The sequence below is a fragment of the Quercus robur genome, chromosome 2, assembly GCF_932294415.1.
Source record: "Quercus robur chromosome 2, dhQueRobu3.1, whole genome shotgun sequence".
NCBI classification, from domain to species: Eukaryota; Viridiplantae; Streptophyta; class Magnoliopsida; order Fagales; family Fagaceae; genus Quercus; species Quercus robur.
The window spans coordinates 20,313,894-20,337,499 of NC_065535.1; the positions used below are offsets into that span (position 1 = coordinate 20,313,894).

The following is a 23,606-nucleotide window of genomic DNA, read 5'->3' on the forward strand; positions in this document are numbered from 1 at the left end:
CCATTCTCATTTCTCAGACTTCCAAAAAACCCAGGAACAAAATCAAATCAAACTTTCAAGTGTCTGTTCGTCGTTCTCCCATTCTCATTTCAAAAAACCCAAGAATAAAATCAAACTGAAAACCAAGAAAAAACTGACCCAGGCCGTGCAACCAAGAAAAAACTGACCCAGGCCGCGCGGCCTGGGTCGCACGGCCAGGGCCAGCGCGACCTGGCCGCGCGACCCAGGCCAGCGCGACCCAGGTCGCGCGACCTAGACCCTGGCCGCGCGACCTGGGTCGCGCGACCCTGGCCGCTCGACCTGGGTCGCGCTCCTGGCGCGATCTGGGTCGCCGGAGAGATCGCCGAGGAGCTCTTCAGTATTTGAAATTTGAAAGAGATTTGGGTTCTAGGTTCTGGGATTTTGGGTGGTATATAAGAGTTGTAAATCGAGTCTAAAAGACTCGATTTCCACCAATCTGACGTGAAAAAAATGCCACATCAGGCCATGAAAATCGAGTCTTTTATACTCGATTTACAGGCCAAAATCGAGTCTAAAAGACTCGATATGCTATAAAGCAAATTACTTTCATAACTGAACCATCTAACTAAATAGTTAGAATATTAAGGTTAATTACCTATTTTATCCCTCTTCTCCTAAACAAAACAAAAAAAAAAAAAAAATCAAACTCTTTTTTTTCTTTTCAAACTCTTTGTTAATTCTTTTTAAAAAAATACTTTTGTCAAAGTTTTTTAATTCCATTTCAATACCATATTGGCCAAAACCTTTGTATAAAGCCTTATATTTCACTCTATAGGTGTGTTTGAATACCATTTATTTTGTTAAAATAATATAGTGAGGCTCATAAATAGTGACAAAAAGTGTAATGAGACCTATGAATAGTAGCAAAAATAAGTTGAATAGTGAAATAATTTTCATTTATAATCCCAATCCAAACGCACACTATGTCTCACCCTTCTCAAGTAGTAAATTGTGTTGAAATTTATATAGATCAACTTTTGAGGCAACAAGGTTTTTCAGATTATTTTTTTTTCTCCAATTATGTGTAAATATTTAAATAGTCATAGTTCTTAACAAACAAATCTTCACTTGCCATTATGATGTTGAATAAGTATAGTGACACAACTTTTTCATAACTTGTTGAGTTAAAAAGTTATGAGAACTTGTTTATTAATTTTTTTTTTAATTTTTTAGAAAACAAAAGTTACGAGCAATTAATAATAAAAGTAGTGTAAATGGTAGAGCTAAATGAAATGAATTACCCACCACTACCAACCTGTTATCTTAACAAGTAATAGAAAAAGTTATGTCAACAACAAATTAAATTTTTTGTGGGATTGTAAGGCCCAATACCTTAATTTCTTTATCAATAATGTATGCATATATACAGTACAACTCAATACATTTTAGGTCCTAAAGCGATTACTTTAAGTTGGACCATTTCTTATATTTATATATTAATTAAATAATATTTATTTGAATTTTGATAATGAACATTGGATTTCATTAATGAGTTTATTTGAAAAAGCAATTAATTTTATTTTAATTATGACAGAGAAATGAATAGTTTATTCACCTTTCATATATTTAGAAGATAGGAAATTTCTATGCTCACTATAAACGTGAAACACATTATCAAAGCGCACAACATTTGAAGAAATGATAATTTCAAAAAATAATTTTTGTTAATTAAAATATTTGGGCTTTTTTTTTTGAGGAATAGGTAAGTCAATTTTATTAAGATAAATCAAACTGAAATACATCAATTAAATCCTGTGGTAGATCTTCTAACCACACATCTAAATCAACAGTTAAAACTGCTCTTTTTGCTAGAGAATGGGCTAAACTATTTCCCTCCCTATAGATATGACCGAAACTACATGTTTGGAACCAAGAGCTGGCTTTTTTAATATCTTCAACAACATGACCCCACTGTGTCCTATTCTTTTGTGGGTTATTAATAGCTGTAATGACCCTCAGTGAATCACCCTCCACCATCACTTGACCAAGACAGAGCTCCTGGGCAAATAAGATAGCTCTCCGAGTGGCTAAAGCTTCGACCAAGTCTACTGAGCTAGGAAGTTTGATGTTCTGGCTTAGTGCAGCAATGATCATACCTTCAGCATCCCTCACTACCACCCCCAACCCCGCTCTCGCTGAACCTTCAAAGATGGCGCCGTCGAAATTAAGTTTATACACTCCTAACTCCGGCGGCGACCATTTCTGCCTTGGGCGCTGAACAGAGGTCCGGGATGGCCTGTCTTGAACGTCCCAATACTCCTGCAGCAACTCCCGAGCTCGTCTCGCCGTTTCCCCAACAGCCCACACCGGTAGCTTCTCTCTCAATTTATTACGTCTAACCCAAATGCACCATGCAATCATTGAAAACAGAGCAGCAAAATTTGGGCTTGTATTTTCCAACACAGCAGCGACAAGATCACCAAAACCTCTGAAAATTTTTGATCGTAGGGAACTAAATGTTGGGTCCGATAGCCAAATACTTTTGGCTCCATCACACAACCATAAACAGTGAATGGAATCTTCAGGATGCTCTTTACAGAGGTTGCAGAACTGATCAGGTAAGACATGCCGTGAAAACAAATTCAGCTTGGTAGGCAACGACTCCCTTGAAGCTCTCCACACAAAATGCTTCACTTTGTTAGGTACCTGTAACTTCCATATTCCATTCCAAAAATGCTTGCCATTCTCTGTTTCAGATGAGCTAGGCAGAGTAGCTTTGATTTATGAGGATAACAGCTGGTAAGCGCTCTTAACCGAGTAGTTCCCATCCTTGGTGAGTGGCCAAATAAGCAAATCCTCCATTGGAAAGTGACTGACCGGAATGCTTTGAATCCTCTCAGCTTCCCAAGGTAAGAAAGATTGCTCGATAAGCTCCTTGTTCCAAACTTTAGTGCCAGGAAAAAATAGATTCTTCACCGAGGACAAAGATGGATTAATTACAATTTGGGCTTTAATTACAATTTTTGCTCTGTAAGACAAATGAATAATGCTACAATCATAACATTCACACAACAAATCTTAAATTACAAGCTATCACCAGTTCTAATATGAGCCCACTATTAAAATTGTTTATCGGCCACTAATTACAGCCTAACAACTTGTTACACAAAATTTATTATGAAAATGTTATGGACAAACATTTCTCAAGATAAATAGATAATGCATTCTCTTGACCAATAGTGGGCCTTGAAATTATTATTTTATTTATTTGGGAGCCCTGGCCCATTGCCTAAAGGTTGAGTTAATAAAATTTAGGCTAAAATGTAAAACACAACCTTAAAGTTAAGAGGTTTTTGAATTTCACAAAATTTGATTTTCCCTCTAATATTATATGCTATTTGGATCGCTGCCCCTCCATCAATTTTTTGTTGATGTATCTATTTAGTGTCATACCATAGCCCAATGAAATTATTTTATTTTACAGATTTTAGGATTTATTTATTTTTTAAAGATTTTTTAGTTAATTTAATTACATGTAAATGTTAAATGCACATGTCACAATTTGATCAGACCTATTAATACACGTTATAAGCCTGATGTAGCACTTAACAAACATATATGCAAAAAATTAACCAAGGGGCTAACGATCCAAATGACATATAATATTGGAGGGCAATATCCAAATTCTAAAACTTCAAGTATAAAAACTCCCAAAATTTAGGGGTGTGTTTTGCACTTTAGACTAAATTTTATTCAAATAGAAGATCATAAGTACACATGTATTATACCAGATGTTAATCACATCTAAGCTTAAATAGTACAACTATCAAGAAATCCCAATAAGTTTGAGAAAGAGAACCTCCCTTCAAACATCCCCAGGAAGTGCACCAGTCGTGGATACACTGGTACGCATATTCAAGCAGACGAGTTTTCTTCATTAAACACAGATTTCTTCACTGGCATTTAATATGATACTCAATTCCAAAATCACCATTCTTGAATAAGCAATTACGATCATCAGATAAATTCAATTCTTTGAAACTCCATCATATTAGTAGTTGATACATGAAGGAAAAGTAGGCTTCAATCAAGGCGTCGTAGTAGGTACTCGACTTCAACATGCTTGGTAAGAGGCATTATCCAATCCCCATAGAGGCGAGAAACTACTGATGGATCAACCTTGTATTTTCCATCGTTGCCATCCTTATTCAGAGTCACTTCTTGCCCAAACATCATGGCCTTCTTAGCAACCCTCTTCATCACTGCCTCCTCTACTTTCTCAAATGTCAACAATTTCATCAGAGTATCTCTGTCCTGAAAAAACCAACACATTATCTGAGTAAAACGCATGACCTTTATGTTTAAATTTGCCATATGATCTCATTTTCCTCAAATGCCTGTCATAGTGTAATTGAACTCATTATTGTATTAAAAAAGATCCAACTTTATATTGTTTAGTGAATCTAATTTATTGCTTAAGAGTTAAGACTCACAGGTTCTTCAATCTGCTGATCAGAACAAGGCAAATATTCTAGCAAAACCTTATTTACTATGGTCCTTAATGATGCACCTATAATACCTTAGCGCGAATTGCAGGCTCATATTCTTGAGGGGATTCCCTGAATTTTACCTCAGCTACTAACTTTCCATAATGAATTCTTCTGGAGAGGGCCTACAGGAAATACTTTGTATTATTCATTGTGAAAAACTCAAAATATGGCTTATGCCAGTAATCAAGAATTTACCTTCTCAAATAAAACTTTTAAAAGGATAACAACATATGACTTTGCACAACAATCCAAATGATCATAAGCAGCCAGAAAATGTTTAATTTTAACAACAGCATAGCAGAACACTGAACAAGTTCACATGCACCATTACCTGTAAACACACTAGGTCACTAGCAGCAGTTGATGCATAATTGCCATCATCGCCCGGTGCAACAAACAACTGAAGCAGTTTATTGATATACGTATCCCATATGTCCTTGTTTATGTTAATTGAAGCAGCTGGAGGATGCAAAAACTGTAGTTGGAATTAGATCAAGAGAAACTGACCATTTCAAAATTTAAAAGCAAAACAAGAGTTTGCAGCATATGATTACCTTTTCAAAGTTGTGAGGTGGCACCACTGAAGGTGGTAAATCTTCTGGACAGAAGGGATGTTCTTCAGGGTTTGCATATCTACCAGCCTGCAAAATTCGAAGTCATATTATAAATAATACTGAAGTAGAAAGTACCCACGCAACACAATCCAAACAATTAACTGTCGCCTAAGATTCATTACTGTGGTTCTACTAAGTTCACATTTGGCATTTACACTAAACAAAAAAGTAGGCATATAAAGGATACAAGTAACTTAGTAGACAGAAAGCTGGAACAAAAGAAATTACATACAGTAAAGCAATTTATCTCAGGGCTAGATTTTCAGATGCTGCGTTCAAATTTAATTTGCTTTGGGTGCCCTTGTCAGATATGTTTAACAGCGTGAAGACTGAAGAGTCAGTGTGGCGTTATAATGACAACAATGTTCATGTTTTCTAATTAAAATTAGCCGATGACAATACCATATAAACTTGATGTCGTTTGATACAATTCTACTAAGAATCAAAGAACACAAACCCAAATTTCCCAATGGAATGTCTGGTCAGTCCACCCCATTTGTTATAAGAAAAAAAGGTTCACCCTTGGAGATCTTTCATATTATTGGTTCTCCAAATTTTTCGTGTGTCCCTTAACTGGCTACATCTATGGAAGCAAGAGTGACTCTTCACTCCTTCCTACACTGTGTGAAATGTGATGATCAATTTCAACTACAGAAATGTTACCATATTGAAATCTCTTTGCCATTTGTCTAGCCAAGCATTAGAGGATGCAGAGGCTCGATTAGTAAAAGAGCACTATCATAAAAATATATAATTTAAAAAAAAAAAACCATACATACATACAGGGAGACCCAAAAAAAGGAAAACATAATTTCCACTAGACCTTTATTCACATGGTAGGACCATCATCAATTCATCGTTGGGAACTGGGAATAGTATGGAAAAATGGAAATAGCACCACCCAAAATAAGAGTAATTCTTGGATATTCCCAGAGTACGGAAAACAGTGTTCCCTTCTCTCACATTTATGGTGGGGTCTGTTCATTAAATTCCTAAAATTTTTTCCCAAAATAAATGGTGAATACAAAGTCCTAGGCTAATATGTTTTGTACTTATATATATATATATATATAAATATAAGTTTTGTACTTTGGTTTCTGTATCAGTATTAGATTAAGGATGTGTTTGGATAAAACTTATTTTGCTGAAACTAAAAACTGAAAACTGAAAACATTGTAGCAAAATAGCAAAACTAAAAACTGAAAACTGAAAACACTGTAGCAAAATAATTTTTAAATGTGTGAATAGTACCGTGGGACCCATTTTTAATGAAAAAATGGATAAAAAATGAAATTTGTGGATCCGTGAACAGTGCACAGATGCACTGTTCACGTAAAACTGGTCAAATGTTGCGGTTACTGTTCATGTACAATACATGAACAGTAACCGCTTGTGAGGGGGGAAAACGCGTGAAAAAAAAAAAAAAAAAAAAGGAGAAAACGTAGAAACCGAAACGCAACGCAGCAAACGCCAACCCAAACATCACCAGGGTGCGACAGCATAACAACAAATAAGAGGGGGAGTTCTCCCACATGGCCCAAAATCCAAATAGTGTCCACACACAATGTGGTCCGTCCAAATTGACACCACAAGCCCAACTTCAATTTTTTTTTTATTTTTTTGCAGACATTACAAAACATTAATATATTTTATTATAATGATAGTATCAATATTTTATTTATTAAAATATGAATATTTTGAATGAAAAGCACAGCGCATACATACCTTAGCCAGGAGGGCTTCGGTTTCCTTAACAACAAAGCGAAGCAAAGGACCAGAAAAGGTGTGAATGGAATTTGAAACGTAAGACTGGCTGTAGGTAGGAGAATTGATGGGGAAGTGAGCTCGCTCTATGAGACCGAAAATGATGCTGTCTTCTTGTCTTATCAATGAATGTCTCACCGATTCAAGCGTCAGACAATTCCTCGCCATGCTATTTCTAACATCATGGGATGCCACAAAAAAAAAAAAAAAAAAAAAAAAACAATAAGTAATAATAATAGGGACATGTTATGTTATATGTTAGCGACAATTTTGTCAAAAAACAACTAGGAAATTAAGGAATTTTTGCCATTATTATTATTATTGGGACTTGGGATATATGGTAATTGAATTTTTTTTTTTTTTTTTTTTTTAAAAAGGCTCCCTTTGGTGAAGCATTTTGTTATATGGTTGGTAAATAAATAGAAAATGGAAAAGGTCAAATAAAACATGAATAAAAAAGAAGAAGAAATTATAAGTACCTTTGAGTTTGGTGGGACTTTGTGGTGATGGAAGAGTCAAGACTTCCGGGATAGGATTAGGAGGTGATGTTAGGAAGGGGTAGTGGAGGAGAGAAAGAGGTAAGAGACAATGGAATAATGGTGATGGTGTTTAGTTTTCTATGACTGACTACTCTGGCTCTGAGTTCATGATAAAAGCCATGAACTTAATTATATATGGAAACGAAAATCGTGGGAAAGAATCAAGGAAGTGGGGTTTGATGGAAGCGGCCACCTTTATTCTTAATATGCGGATTTTGCGTGTGTACCAGTAGCGTAGCGTGATTGCAGATTGTATGTATTACTTAGGTAGGAAGATAGGTAAGTATCCATAAAAAAAAAGGAAGATAGGTCAGTGAGGACCCACACGCACCTTCTTTATTTCCACCTCTTGCTGGTGTCGCCTCTAGTTAGCACTTAGAGTTAGGATGTATTTTGATACCGTATATTTTATTAAAGATTAAAATTTTATTATTGAAAATACTGTAGTAAAATATTTTTTTTATGATGAATAGTGCTGTGGGTTGTGAACATTGCCACTTATTTGCATTTTTGCTGAGTTTTTAGTTAGATCATGAACAGTACTGTGGGACCAACCAAAAACACAAATGTACAAACACTAACATTCATTTACACACAAACACGCTAAATGAATAAAGCTGTAGATATTCATCTTGTAAATACTGTAGGTTGTTGATGTGATATATTACTGTAAACACAAATTTTTTCCAATAGTAGACAATTAAATAATTGAAAAGAAATATGGTTTGTAAATAATAAATTGTATTGATGAATAATAAGTACAATCTCTATTTCAATTCTTTTACAAAAGAATACCCTTTGATTCTATCTTCATTGAATTTGACTCAAATAAGGAATCTTCTTGACTTTAGTTGAAAGATGGATTGAACAGTCTCCATAACAAATCTCTAGTTTTGAGCTTATTAGAAATTTATTGTTCTTCAAGTCTTTGAATATGAAGGCTTTTAAGTTGAAGTTCTTTGAGACTTTAGAGGCTTGATCCGTTGAGCTTCAAGGATTTGAGGTTTGTTGAGGTTTATGGAGGTTTTTTCAACTTAATTCCAATAGAATTTCAATGAACTTATTTGAATGTTCTTCATGTGTTCTTGAGACAGAATTTCTCTAGAGTTTTGACGTCTTAGAAAAAATTCCCTTGAGGCAGAATTTCTCCAGAGTTTTGACATCTTAGAAGAAATTCCCTTGAGGCAAAATTTCTCCAGAGTTTTGACGTCTTAGAAAAATTCTCTTAATGAGAGGAGGTATGTCCTCTATTTATAGTGGTTTCAAAGTATAAGTCCCACTTAGAATTGACTTCCTTGTAGATAATTACCTCTATTTTTATTTATTTATTTTAATAGAGATAATGACTAACTATTATCATTCCAATTTAATTGAGATATTTATCTCTATTTAATTAGAATAATTATCATCAAGATATTTATCCCTATTTAATTAGGATAAATATCATCTTAAATGACACATGTCAACAATTGATTTATACATATTAATTTAAATTTTGTCACTAAATTTTGATGTGGCATTTTATGATTGGCTTAAAATTTTGCCTCCTACAATTACATTATTATTTTGTGAGTTTATTAATAATATAATCATTCATTTTGTTGTAAACATTCATTTATTTGTGAGGGGGTCAAAAATTTTAGTCATCATTTTGTCATATATGTGAAAAAATAATATATTTTTTTTTAAAGTAAGAGAAAAATAATAAATTAGTCAAGTAACTACTAGCTACTAGCTAGCGAAGAAACTTAAACTTGTTTGATAAGAAAATAAATCAAACTTGAACATATAATTTTGTTCAATAAAGAGGTTAAGCTTAGCTCATGTTTGAAATAAAATTAAATGAATGAGGCTGAACTTTTAACACTCAGCACAACTTTTGATATAAATTCAAATGATCACTTCCAAATTAATTCAAACAAAAATCAAACTAAAGTTATAAAAGGGAGAGAGACTACTTATGATAGGGAACTAAAAAACACAACACCAAAACTAATGAACTCAAAACAGAGTTATAAAAAACACAATGATTCATCAACTTAAAGTAGAGTTGCAAGAAGTAATACAAAATTGAGAGAGAGAGAGAGAGAGAGAGAGAGAGAGAGAGAGAGAGAGAGAGAGAGAGAGAGAGAGAGAGAGAGAGAGAGAGAGAGAGAGAAGCAAATTCATAGAAAATAAAAATAAGAAGAAAAAAAGTAAAAATAAAATATATGGTAATAAATGGCAAATTATCCAAGCCATGCTATTGCTTGCTCACTCCCAAGTGCAGGAGATCGTAGCAATATAATTCTCGGAGTACCGAGGTCGAACCACAAGGAGTGGGGTAAATTCAAAGACAATGTAATTAAAAAAACTTTTGGTGAAGATGAAGAGTAATTTTTGTCTAGTAATTGTAAACAAGAATAACAATGATAACTTATTTAAATCAATAATGTAAATACTAGGGCATCGGGGTGTTTCCCTATATCGATATGAAATTCTTTGTGATCTAAGAAAATATCTATTTCATAATTGATTGTTCTTATACAATTAAAAACTTATGATTCGGTTGAACTGAGACAATTCAAGAACGCATGATAACCTCGATTAAAAATGCGGTTAGAAAAGTTTTCAGAAAAACTCATTCAATTTAAAACCTGATTTCTATTTGAAACTATTAGAAATTCATCTAAACAATAAGAAAAACATGATTGAACTTATTGAAAGTATGGAAGAACTAATACATCAAAAGAAATCTAATTGAACAATCAAATATGTTGTTAATAAAATCCTAGAAAGAATCACATTGAATATTCATATCGTATAGAAGAAACATAACCCCTAGCCCTAGCAAAGAGTTTAGGTTGTCATTAGAGAAAGGAAAATACAAGGTTTTCTCTCCAAAATTCGTTCTACATAGCCTCCCTCAAAACCCTAATGTCTAAGTGTCCAAAGAAAATAAAACATTTACTATTTTAATTTCCGTCAAGGTTTACAGTAGTAACTTGTAAGTTAATTTCGGCCATCAAAAATTGAGAATTTCGAAAAACTCAAAACTGGAAAGTTGTAGAATTTAAATCATGATTCCAACCCATCTGGCCTTGTGTCAATTGGATTTTTGAGGAGAGAGATACGCCCAAAATACTGATCAGTGCTCAAATCAGATTTTTCCTTTTCAGATTTTACTTCTTTGATTTCTTTCCTTATTTGAAACTTCCAATCATGGTAGACAATCCAAGCACTCCAGTTGCACCTCCTTAGACATTTAAGCATGGTCCTTTAGTGTCACTTTAATTCTAGTTTGGCCTCCATTCTCTCACAAATTCCTGTAAACTCATCTTTCTCACATGATTTCCTGAAAGTAGAAAATTACGCACAATGAATAGCATCTTATTCAAGAAATTATGTAAAGATAAATAATAGGGACTAATGCAAATCATGGTTTAATTATACAAATTAAGCATAGTAATAAGGAAATAACGTCCATATAAATATATAACAAGTATACATTTTAAGGCATTATTAGCTATATAATAGAATAATATTATATTCTTATGTACTACCTTTATATGCAATAAGATAACATCTAACAATTAAAAAAAAGATAACAGCTTAAAAACACAAAACTAAATTCCATCAACCAAAAGTAGAGTTCTATAGAATATAAAAATTTATCATCCTAAAGTAGAGATGCAGGGAAAATTTACAGTAAAAGAATGTGAATAAGAAGAGTCAAAATTATGGAACATAAATGAATAAGGGAAGAATGACATAAAGGTAGAGAGTACTATGAAGATGAAAATGCAAAAAGGAAGAGGAAAGGTGAGAGAAAGTGTAACAATCCAAAGGAAAATTAATAAGAGGAAAAAAAAAAGTTAAAAATAAGGAAGAGAATATTGGAGATAAGTGAATGATATGACATAATGTGAGAGTGTAAAAATTAATTGCTACCCTTCAACTTTTAGATAAGTATAGATAGATATAGATATAGATATAAACTAGCTAGTTATAAACCGTGCCTTGCACAGTTTATTTTATTATTTATTAAATTTCTTTTAATTTATAAATTTGTAAATATTAGAAGTAAAAACGTTTGAAGAAAAAAAATTATTTATTATTATATAGAGAAATTTTTTTTGGTGGTAGCCTCTTTTAATTCATTACTAAATTTGATTATATATATATATATATGTGTGTGTGTGTGTTAAAAAAAATATGAGCTGTATACATTAAATTGTATGTTGCTTCTTGCCTAAAATTATTTAGTGCATTTAATTTTTTTTATAAGATAGTGCATTTAAGATCATGTTAGCAACATCTGATTGTTTCTTCCGCTCAATAGTATAATGCCATGTTGTCAATTAATTGAGTCAGATGTTTATCATAATCAAGATATGTCAACATCCTTATTAGTTTCAACCCTTTTCTTGCTAATTAAATTGGACAACATCTTTATCAATTCTTTATTGTTATTATCTTTTCCTTATCAATTCTTTATTATTATTATGATTTTTTCAGGAAAATACTTTCTAAAAGATTTAGTGTTGATTAGATTGATAAGTTTGGATTAATTTGAAGATTTGTTTCTATGAATGGTAAGTATATGCTCTTCGACAATCAAATAAGTTTAGCAGCGTGATTAGGACCATCCATCGTGTCTTTCATCCAAGTTATGTGTAGCTTTTGTTTGATTAAATGTAATTTCAAGGTTTACATTAATTTGATTTTTCTTTTCTTCCATAATATTGTGAATGTTGTGATGGTGTATTTTTATTTACTTTTATTTCGGATAGTATATTTAGGATTTGTTTGCCACATGACATTATAGTATTGAGTGTGTGAAAATCTCCCCTTCCTACATGTGTCATTAGATTTGGCACTTTCTTGCTAGCTAAATTGGACAACATCCTCATCAATTATTTGTTATTATTTGGATAAAATTTAGTTACAAAATTGGTTGTAGCCTTAAACTACAACCTTACTCAATAAAATAACAATTACTATATATTTTGAAAATCTAACTGTTGAATTGTATGTTCTTTACTCTCTTAATACACATATCAAATTTTGTGTCAACTAAATATTATTTACTATATGATCTATAAGCTTATATTTTATACATAATCTGGAGTACGAGAATTTAAATAAGGAAATCGAGCCACGTGTCAAACCCATGGCCGAGGGGGCCATTATCGTGCTGAGGAGGCCACAACCTCGGACAATAAGGCTACGTTAGTGGCATGTTACTAGAGAAAGAGTTTCGAAGAAGGAGTTAGCCCTGACGTGACTGAAGGGATGGTGGATGCCACCACATTTAATGCATCCTACCAAACCTCCTGGTTGCATTTATGTGGAGAAGACCCCTAAACAGTGCTGTCTTGGCTACTGCAACTCACAAGGGGTTTGGAAATGTGTCTAATAGGACAGCACTGAAGTAATGACCTGAACAATCAACAAATGAAGGGTCAAGATCATCTAAAGGAAGCTATATAATGTAAGAGACCCTCCAGGGAAAAGGTATCGAAAAATCTGTAGAGAACATACTGTAGCAATAAGAACTGAAATTATATCCAAGTCTAAAAGAACTATATTCAAGAATCATTCTTCTCGGACTTTGCTGAGGAAGGATTTCCTTGCTTATAACTTGTCTTTCTTTGCTTTCTTAATATCTTTAACACACTATGCGTGTTGCATGATCCATTGAAGCCTAGCTTTTAAGCACATTCTCTAAAAATTCACTGTGTTAGGCTCTTTGGGCCTGAATCCTTCTACCCTTTGGGCTCAGGAACCAAAACGCCGCCCATACACATAATTTTAAACTACAAAACTTGCAATTTAAAAACTTTATTGATGACATAGCTATTAATGTTTAATTTTCTAGAAATTTTGCAAGCATGGAGGTTATAAGAAAAAGATGTAATCCGATGGTGGATTTGTCAAAATTCACCTCCAATAAAAATATATTAAGTAAGGTCAGCCTTAATCTACAACAAATTTTGTAGCTAAACTTTGTCCTTATTATTATCTTTTCCTCATCATTTTTTTATTATCACTATCCTTTTTTTATTATAAAAATACATTCTAAAAGATTTAGTGTTTGATTGGATTAATAAGTTTGGTTTAATTTGAGGATTAAAAAAAAAAAAATTTATCAAGGGCAGCTATATGCTCTTCAACCATCAAGGACGTTTAGCAACATGATGGTTCCAAGCCATTAGGAACCATCCATTGTGTCTTTCATGCAATTTATGAGTACATTTTGTTTGATTAAATGTAATTTTCATGGTTTAAATTGATTTGAATATTCTTTTCCTCCATAATATTGTGAATGTTGTGATGTGGTGTATTTTTATTACTTTTATTGGGATGGTGTAATTAAAATTAATTTGCACACATAAAATTAAAACACTGAGTGGCAGAAATCTCCCCTCCAATTGTAGCTATTGAGTTAAAATATAAAAATAAAAAATTTGATCACTGGATCTTGCTGATATGATCTTCCAAGTATGTAGAATAATTTCTCCCAATCTTGTATTCATTCTATAACAATTGTTAGTGCACTATACTCATTTGTAATGCATTTAATTGGGGAAAATAATAATGGAAAGACATAAACATTTTATAAGCATCATTTTTAATATTTATTTTCTACAATTTGTAGACATGTAGATCACTAGGGAAAAATTGATACTAACTAATTCAACCATGGAGTTTTCTATATTGGTGTTATATCTACACTTTGTAGTTATATAAAAAGTGATTTGAAATAAAAATAGAATAAATTTTTTGAATTTACCTTATGGATATTGGCATTAATCTAAAAACCATAAATACAAAACTAGAAGGAGTGCTTCTATTAGCACAAAACTATATAATTCTCTTAACTTATCATGTGATGACAGGCATGCCTTATGCAATTTGGATTTGTAAAATTACAAAAATATGTTATAGGGAAGAATAATTTTAAAATTTCATTTAAACAAAGACGAATAATTTGAATCTATATTATAATTGATTATATTAAGAAGATTGTTAAAAACTTCTTTGTTAATAGCAAATGGATTTTTTTTTTTTTTTTTTTAATTTCAAAGAGAAAAATGGAGTTTCGTTAAGAATAATTCACCATAAAAAAGTTAAGAATATTTCAAAAATAGTATTAATAGGTATGCAAATTTTATCTGTCACAACTACACATAAATCACATTCTTTTGGAAGCACAGGACTTATAGGAAAGGAATGGTATAAGGCATGTCAAGAATTATGTGATACCTAAAAGAAAAGGAAGAAGAAGAAAAAATTTCCTAGTTTAATTTCACTCTGTTGCAATTTTTGAAGTGTATTATTCTTCTCATTTGTCATCATTACACCTTGTTACAATTTATATCCCACACTGGAGCATTGTAGCAACCGAGCTAAATAGCTATAATGCTATTTTAGCTCCACCATTATACCAAAAACGGCCAAGCAGCAGTGGAGGCATAGGTATAAATTTTAGCTGAATTGCTACAGTGCATAAATGTGCACTGTAGCAGACATCTAAAAATTATTTATTTATTTATTCACCCTCCAGATTAAAATAATACTGCTTTGGTTATTTTTTTCATTTCTTTTATCTCACCGTCCTCTCTCTCAGTCACTCTCAAGCTCCCATTTGAAGCTCTCAAGCTCTCATCTCTCATCTCTCATCTCTCATCTCTCATCTCTCAATTTATCTCAAGCTCTCATCTCTCATCTCTCAGTTTACCGTCGCCTCAGCCCACGCTGTCCTAGCCGCCGATCGTCTCAACCCACGCCTTCCCAGCCACCAATCACCTCAGCCCATGCCGTCCCAGCTGCCAATCGCCTCACCCCACGCCTTCCCAACCGTCGATCACCTCACCCCACGCCGTCCCAGCCGCTGTGGGTTTTTTTTTTTTTTTTTTTTTTCTATGTTGTGTTGTGGTTGCCAAAGTAGAGTGGTAGTTGTGGCCGGTGATGGTGGTGGGCTAATGGTATAGATGGTTGTGGATGGTGTTGTGGATTTTTTTTTATTGTAGGATATATTATTTTATTGTAGAGGATATATTATTTTAGTGTAGACGACATATTATTTTATTGTGATATTTATATTATTTTATTGTATTGAAAGTTAAAATAGATCCACTGCTGTACCATGTGTATAAATAAAATAGATAAAGTAACTTTTGGTGGAGCTAAAAAGTTAAATTTTTAGCTCCTGTGAATACTCCATAAGCCAAAAAGCCAGACAGATAATGTAACTCATCAGCAAACACCCAAGTATAATTACTCATGCATGATGGCTTGATCAAAATCTCACTCAAAACCTGTTGTTTACAATATTTGATGGTTAGGAAGTTTCTGAATTATGTCAGGAAACAAATCGTGAAGGCCCTGGAACATGCTGCGAGATAAGTCGTGCAGTGTTTTTCCACCAAGAAACCTCTATTTCTTTCTCACGAAGCTTGTGTATGATGGCATATTCTAGAGAAACTTCTAGCTCTTCTACCTGTTCTTGCTGTCTTGCTTCCAGTAGTTCATGCAACCTTCTCTCGAGTTCTATGGGTGGAACTCCATATTCCCTTTCAGTACCTCCATTTTGAGGGTCAATTACTTACCCAAAACTCAAACTGTGGCTTCTGACAGCAGCAGTTTCCTGAGCAGTCACTTGTTAGTTTTAGTCTACAGATGTTAAGAAAGTTTTAACTAAGAAATTGATCTTTCATGATGTGTATGAACTGCAGACAGGGGGTGTGACAAAAAGAAGGAAAATGCTACGTATACAAACTTTTTACAAAAAAATTTACAAATTATTGAGTGATTATTACTAAATGAAAAACTAATGTTAGTAGTGAGCCCATATAACTCATAAGAACTAGTAAGAAATTGACCACAACAAAAGTTAGTAAAAATTCTGTGAAATAATTTATAGTTGTAGTATTACTCCAAAAAGAAAGACAATAATTAACTCAAAAGTTGATTCTCCCACAGTGTTTAATAGTTTGAATAATCTTTTACTAGTGTACAAGAACAAGGATGACAATATTTGCAGGAATCATCACCAAAACTCTTAAAAGTACCTCTATTTGCGCAGGAGGCAACCATACAAATTAAATGACGGAAAAATCGGTTCAAATTAACTCACCTCTATATATCGAATTATTAAAAAAATAAAAAAATTACAGAAACTTTACCCATCTAACCAACCCGGCTGGACCTGATCCATTTTAGATGGTTTTACCCAATAAATAGTTCTTAACAACAAAGTCTTCACGCACCAATATAATGTTGAATAAGTACAGGGATACAACTTTTTCACAACTTGTTGAGTTAAAAAATTATGAGTAGTTGATAGCAAAAAGTAGTGTTAGTCAAAAGTATCTACCACTCACAACTTTCCATCTCAATAAGTTATGGAAAAAGTTATGTCAACAACATATTATATAAATCATTTTTTTAGGATTATAAGCCTCACTACCTTCATTTCTTTATCAATAATGCATGCATATATATATATATATATATATATATGTACATCAATATCTCTGTATATCCAATCATGGATACACATATTCAAGTAGACAAACTTTCTTAATTAAACGCAGATTTATTCGCTAGCTTTTAAAATGATACTCATTTCAAAATCATCATTTTTGAATAAGCAATGATCATCAGAAAAATTCAATCCTTTGAAACTCCATTACATTATTGGATGATTCATAAAGGAAACAGCTTCAATCAAGGCGTCTTAGTAGGTACTCAACTTGGACAAGTTTGGTGAGAGGTATTATCCAATCCCCATAGAGGCGAGAAACTACTGATGGATCAACCTTGTACTTTCCATCGTTGCCATCCTTATTCAGAGTCACTTCTTGCCCAAACATCATGGCCTTCTTAGCAACCCTCTTCATCACTGCCTCCTCTACTTTCTCAAATGTCAACAATTTCATCAGAGTATCTCTGTCCTGAAAAAAACAACACATTATAGAAGTAAAATGCACGACCTTTATGTTTAAATTAGCCATATGTTCTCATTTTCCTCAAATGCCTGTCATAGTGTAATTGAACTCATTATTGTATTAAAAAAAAATTCAACTTTATATTGTTATAGTGAATCTAATTTATTGCTTAAGAGTTAAGACTCACGGGTTCTTCAATCTGCTGATCAGAACAAGGCAAATATTCTAGCAAAACCTTATTTACTATGGTCCTTAATGATGCACCTATAATACCTTAGCGCGAATTGCAGGCTCATATTCTTGAGGGGATTCCCTGAATTTCACCTCAGCTACTAACTTTCCATAATGAATTCTTCTGGAGAGGGCCTACAGGAAATACTTTGTATTATTCATTGTGAAAACTCAAAATATGGCTTATGCCAGTAATCAAGAATTTACCTTCTCAAAGAAAATTTTTAAAAGGATAACAACATATGACTTTGCACAACAATCCAAATGATCATAAGCAGCCAGAAAATGTTTAATTTTAACAACAGCATAGCAGAACGCTGAACAAGTTCACATGCACCATCACCTGTAAACACAATAGGTCACTAGCAGCAGTTGATGCATAATTGCCATCATCGCCCGGTGCAACAAACAACTGAAGCAGTTTTTTGATATACGTATCCCATATGTCCTTGTTTATGTTAATTGAAGCAGCTGGAGGATGCAAAAACTGTAGTTGGAATTAGATCAAGAGAAACTGACCATTTCAAAATTTAAAAGCAAAACAAGAGTTTGCAGCATATGATTACCTTTGCAAAGTTGTGAGGTGGCACCACTGAAGGTGGTAAATCTTCTGGAAAGAAGGGATGTTCTTCAGGGTTTGCATATCTACCAGCCTGCAAAATTCCAAGTCATATTATAAATAATACTGAAGTAGAAAGTACCCACGCAACACAATCCAAACAATTATCTGTCGCCTGAGATTCATTACTGTGGTTCTACTAAATTCACATTTGGCATTTACACTAAACAAAAAAGTATACATATCAAGGATACAAGTAACTTAGTAGATAGAAAGCTGCAACAAACGAAATTACATACAGTCAAGCAATTTATCTCAGGGCTAGATTTTCAGATGCTGCGTTTGAATTTAATTTTGCTTGGGTGCCCTTGTCAGATATGTTTAACAGCGTAAGAGTCAGTGTGGCGTACTAATGACAACAATGTTCATGTTTTCTAATTAAAATTAGCCGATGACAATACCATATAAACTTGATGTCGTTTGATACAATTCTACTAAGAATCAAAGAACACAAACCCAAATTTCCCAATGGAATGTCTGGTCAGTCCACCCCATTTGTTATAAGAAAAAAAGGTTCACCATTGGAGATCTTTCATATTATTGGTTCTCCAAATTTTTAGTGTGTCCCTTAACTGGCTACATCTATGGAAGCAAGAATGACTCTTCACTCCTTCCTACACTCTGTGAAATGTGATGGACAATTTCAACTAGAGAAATGTTACCATATTGAAATGTCTTTGCCATTTGTCTAGTCGAGCATTAGAGGATGCAGAGGCTCGATTAGTAAAAGGGCACAATCTTTCCCATATAATAAAATCATAAAAATATATTATAATAAAAAAAATAAAATAAAAAAAAACATACGTACATACAGGGAGACCAAAAAAAAAAAAGGAAAACATAATTTCCACTAGACCTTTATTCACATGGTTGGACCATCATCAATTCATCAGTGGGAACTGGGAATAGTATGGAAAAATGGACATAGCACCACCCAAAATAAATGGTGAATACAAAGTCCTGGGCTAATATGTTTTATACTTTTATATATATATAGGTTTTGTACTTTGGATTCTGTATCAGTATTAGTTTAAGACATTAAAAATCACCAGGGTGCGACAGCATAACAACGAATAAGAGGGGGGAGTTCTCCCACATAGCCCAAAATCCAAATAGTGTCCACACACAATGTGGTCCGTCCAAATTGACACCACAAGCCCAACTTCAATAAGCTGTTTGTGGTGAGATTGTTTTAGCCTTTCAATCAGGGACAGTTCCTAATTACCTGAATGAAACCCTTATTGCTCTCATTCCAAAATGTCAGAATCCGGAATCATTGGGGAATTATAGAACAATCAGCCTGTGCAACTCGGTCTATAAAGTGATCACAAAAATCATCACTGCTCGACTATAACCTTTCCTCAATACTCTAGTTTCACCATTACAGGCTACTTTTGTTCTGGGTAGGAGGGCTATGGACAACATTGTTATAGCACAGGAACTCATTTACTCCATGGATAGCAAGAAAGGAAGGATGGGATTTATGGCAATTAAGGTGGACCTTGAGAAAGCATATGATAGGCTTGAGTGGAACTTCATTCACAAAGTCCTTTGAGCCTTTCACTTTCCTAATCAAATGATAAAGCTCATTATGAGCTGCATATCCACTACAAGTATCTCTATACTTTTAATGGCGAGACCTTGGACAATTTTAACCCCTCTAGAGGCTTCCGCCAAGGCGACCCATTATCCCCTTACATCTTCATCCTATGTATGGAGTATCCTGGAAGCCTAATTGAAAGAGAATGTATGGATGGTGACTAGATTCCCATGAAGGCTTCAAGAGGAAATCTTGAGATTTCGCATCTCTTTTTTGCCGACGACCTAATTTTGTTTGCCAAGGCAAGTGAAGAAGGTGGTGAGGTTATCAAAATGTGCTAGACAGATTTTGTGCTGAGTCTAGACAAAAAGTGAGCTCTGACAAATCCCACATCTACTTCTCCAGGAATGTAAAGGCAAATTTGAAGGCCAAAATTTGTAGCAATCTGCAAATCCAAGCTACCAATGACTTAGGCAAATATTTGGGATTACCCATAAGACATAAAGGGGCTGCAAGAAATCAATTCAATTTTGTGGCAGAAAGGGTTATCAACAAGCTATCGGGATGGAAAGCTAAGCTTCTATCCTTCATAGTTAGGACGGTCCTGTGAAATCTGTGATGTCCGCCATACCAAACTATGTGATGCAAGGGGCGGCCTTACCAATTCACCTTTGTAATAAAATGATAAAATCAGCAAGGATTTCCTTTGGGATCCATTTGGTTGGAGAAGGGTAAAAGTGGAAGGATAGAAAATGGTGGGTATGGAAAAGTGAGGGGATAGAAAATATTTTAATTTTCTTCTTTTTTGTTTGGTTGAGAGTGAAAAAGTAGGAGGATGGAAAAAATGTCTTTGAATAAATTTACTCATTTCTTGTTAAAAAATGATGCCCTATTAAAAAAAAAAAATTAGTGACAAAAAATGCAAATCACCCAAATTTATTAGGAAATAAAAATCATATCTAGAAAAGAAAAATCACATCTAAAGAAAAAACAAAAACAAAAAATCACCAAAAAAAAAAAAAAAAACTACGGATTGGACAAGCACATGGGTATTTTTGTCATTTACCTAATAAATTCCTCCCACTAAGTTTTCTCTCCATTTTGGAGAGAAAACATTTTGGTAGGTCCAGAGAGAAAACACCTGAGTCCCACCAATTTTTTTCCCTTCCCTCTCTCCAACCAAACACCTACCAAAAAAGTTTTTGTTCCCATTTTCTCTTCAAAGTTTTTCATCCATCATATTTTAACTCCAAAGAAACACATCCTTGGGGATCATCTCAAGGAAAAAACAAGATGCACTTGGTAGGTTAGAATAAAATAATCAAATCCAAGGAGGAGGGAGGTTTGGGCATTCAAACAGCAAGAGCAAAAAATATTTTGCCCTATTGGCTAAGTTCAACTGGCGGCTCTATCATGAAAGGGGGCTTTGTGGGCGAAAGTTTTGTTAAACAAATACTGCTCTCAGTCTAGGAGGAACTCCACTGACCCCGACAAGCTTCCTTGCTCTCCAATCTGGAAAGCAGTCAAACAGGGGTTTCATGTCTTCTCTAAAGGCATTGCATGGAGTGTAGGCAATAATTCTGCATTGAAGTTTTGGACAGAACTGGTTAAAAGGGGGCAGTTTAAGGGAGCTCATTGAAGGTCCATTACAGCATATGGAAGACAATATAACAGTAAAAGACATGTTTAGAGATGGAGAATGGAAATGGAATGAGCTGTCCTTTCAGCTACCGACAACTGTGAAGGAAAAAATTTCAGCTACGCCTATTCAATTATATGGAGTTAAGGAGGGCACCCTAATTTGGAGGGTAACCAAGAATGGAGAATTCTCTGCAGCTTTGGCATACAAGTTGGCGAGACCTAAGGACGATCAAGAAAGCACCTTTTTCGGTAAATGGAAATGGGTCTGGGAACTGGACACAACGCCTAAAATATCACATTTCTTATGGTTGTGTCACCATAACAGTGTACCCGTGAGAGAGGTCCTTGCTGCAAGAGGTGTGAACAGTGAATCCACCTGCCCTTTGTACAGAAATGGTATTGAATCAATTAGCCATTTATTAAGGGAGTGCCCTTTTGCCGTAGACTTTTGGAGGAAGATTGGAGTGCCTGCCTCTCTGGTTTCCTCATTCAACACAAACTGGTTGGAATGGTTGAAGATTAATAGCTTGTGCAACCACCAAATCCAATCCCACAGGAACTTACTTCCTTTTGCTGTTTGGGGCTTATCGAAGCACAGGAACAAAGTTGTCTTTGAGAACATCGCACTGAATCACTCTCTTCATAAATCTTGTATTATTTTATTCAGGCAGCCGAGTACTTCTTTTGTGTAGGCAAATCTGTCCGACCTCAGCAACAGGGCTGCATGCAGATCAGATGGAATAAACCCAACGTGGGTTGGCACAAGCTCAACACAGATGGAGCCTCGATGGGGAATCCAGGAAAAACAGGAGGACGAGAGGTCATACGGGATCACAGAGGGAACTGGGTTCAGGGTTTTGCCCGAAACATAGGCTTCATATCAAGTGTCATAGCTGAGTTTTGGGCTTTAAGAGATGGGCTGACCATGGCTGCACAATTGGGGATTCCTTTCCTAGAAATAGAGATGGATGCAAAGATAGTAGTTAACCTTGTCCTCTCTAATTCTGTTTCTAACAAAGAGTATTCTCCACTGCTGAATGATTGCAGGTCCCTACTCCACGGATTCCAGCAAGTCTATCGGGAAGCGAATAAAGTCGCAGATGGGCTTGCGAGGAAGGGATGTTTGCGGCAAGCTGATTTTGCAGTGTTCACTAATTCCCCTTCCCCTGATATTACCTCTTTTGTTATGTTTGATGCTAATGGTCTGTACCCCTTAAGGCGTTCTGCCACTGTTGTAACTGCTTTGGACAGTTAGTTGTTTTATGCATTCTCCTTTTAACCAAAAAAGTAAAAAAGAAAAAAGAAAAAAAAAAAAGAAAGCACAGCACATACATACCTTAGCTAGGATGGCTTCGGTTTCCTCAACAACAAAACGAAGCAAAGAACCAGAAAAGGTGTGAATGGAATTTGAAACGTAAGACTGGCTGTAGGTAGGAGAATTGATGGGGAAGTGAGCTCGCTCTATGAGACTGAAAATGATGCTGTCTTCTTGTCTTATCAATGAATGTCTCACCGATTCAAGCGTCAGACTATTCGTCGCCATGCTATTTCTAACATTATGGGATGCCACAAAATAAAAACACTGAGTAATAATAATAGGGACATGTTATGTTATATGTTAGCAACAATTTTGTCAAAAAGCAACTAGGAAATTAAGGAATTTTTGCCATTATTATTATTGGGACTTGGGATATATGGTAATTGTAATTATTATTATTTTTGAAAAAGGCACCCTTTGGTGAAGCATTTTGTTATATGGTTGACAAATAAATAGAAAATGGAAAAGGTCAAATAAAACATGAATTAAAAAGAAAAAGAAATTATAAGTACCTTGGAGTTTGGTGGGACTTTGTGGTGATGGAAGAGTCAAGACTTCTGGGATAGGATTAGGAGGTGATGATGTTAGAAAGACACAGGAGAAAAGTGGTGGTGGAGGAGAGAAAGAGGTAAGAGAGACTGGAATTGTTGTGATGATGTTTTGTTTTCTATGACTGACTACTCTCTGGCTGTGAGATCATGATAAAAGTCATAAACTTAATTATATATGGAAAGGAAAATCGTGGGAAAGAATCAAAGAAGTGGGGTTTGATGGGAGCGGCCATTTCTATTCTTAATATGCGGATGTTGCGTGTGTACTAGTGGCCATAACGTGGCGTGATTGCAGATTGTATTGCTTATTAGGCAGGAAGATAGGTAAGTGAGGACCCACACG

At 34.4% G+C, this 23,606-nt stretch overlaps 1 protein-coding gene and 1 long non-coding RNA gene across 3 annotated transcripts; one reads left to right on the plus strand and one right to left on the minus strand.

Annotated features, from left to right (window-relative positions):
• Window positions 1-3,660: 3,660 nt before the first annotated feature.
• LOC126712828 (chorismate mutase 2-like) lies at window positions 3,661-23,488 on the minus strand. 2 transcript variants are annotated; one of them, XM_050412313.1, is made up of 7 exons: window positions 23,225-23,488; window positions 22,731-22,944; window positions 18,161-18,247; window positions 17,938-18,081; window positions 17,637-17,729; window positions 17,235-17,369; window positions 3,661-4,140 (listed from the first exon to the last, which is right to left on the minus strand). In XM_050412313.1, the coding sequence occupies exons 2-7, from the start codon at window positions 22,935-22,937 to the stop codon at window positions 4,045-4,047; spliced, it is 762 nt and encodes a 253-aa protein (XP_050268270.1). In that variant the 5' UTR covers window positions 22,938-22,944; window positions 23,225-23,488; the 3' UTR covers window positions 3,661-4,044. The 2 variants fall into 2 exon arrangements, with proteins under 2 accessions (XP_050268270.1, XP_050268269.1); XM_050412312.1 differs by lacking the exons at window positions 17,235-17,369; window positions 17,637-17,729; window positions 17,938-18,081; ... (1 more) ...; window positions 22,731-22,944; window positions 23,225-23,488 and adding exons at window positions 4,541-4,633; window positions 4,843-4,986; window positions 5,066-5,152; window positions 6,851-7,064; window positions 7,369-7,615 and having other exon boundaries at window positions 3,661-4,275.
• Window positions 6,834-22,974, plus strand: LOC126712829 (uncharacterized). The gene is made up of 2 exons (XR_007651165.1): window positions 6,834-6,908; window positions 22,789-22,974. It is a non-coding gene; the product is annotated as an uncharacterized LOC126712829 (long non-coding RNA).
• Window positions 23,489-23,606: the final 118 nt, after the last annotated feature.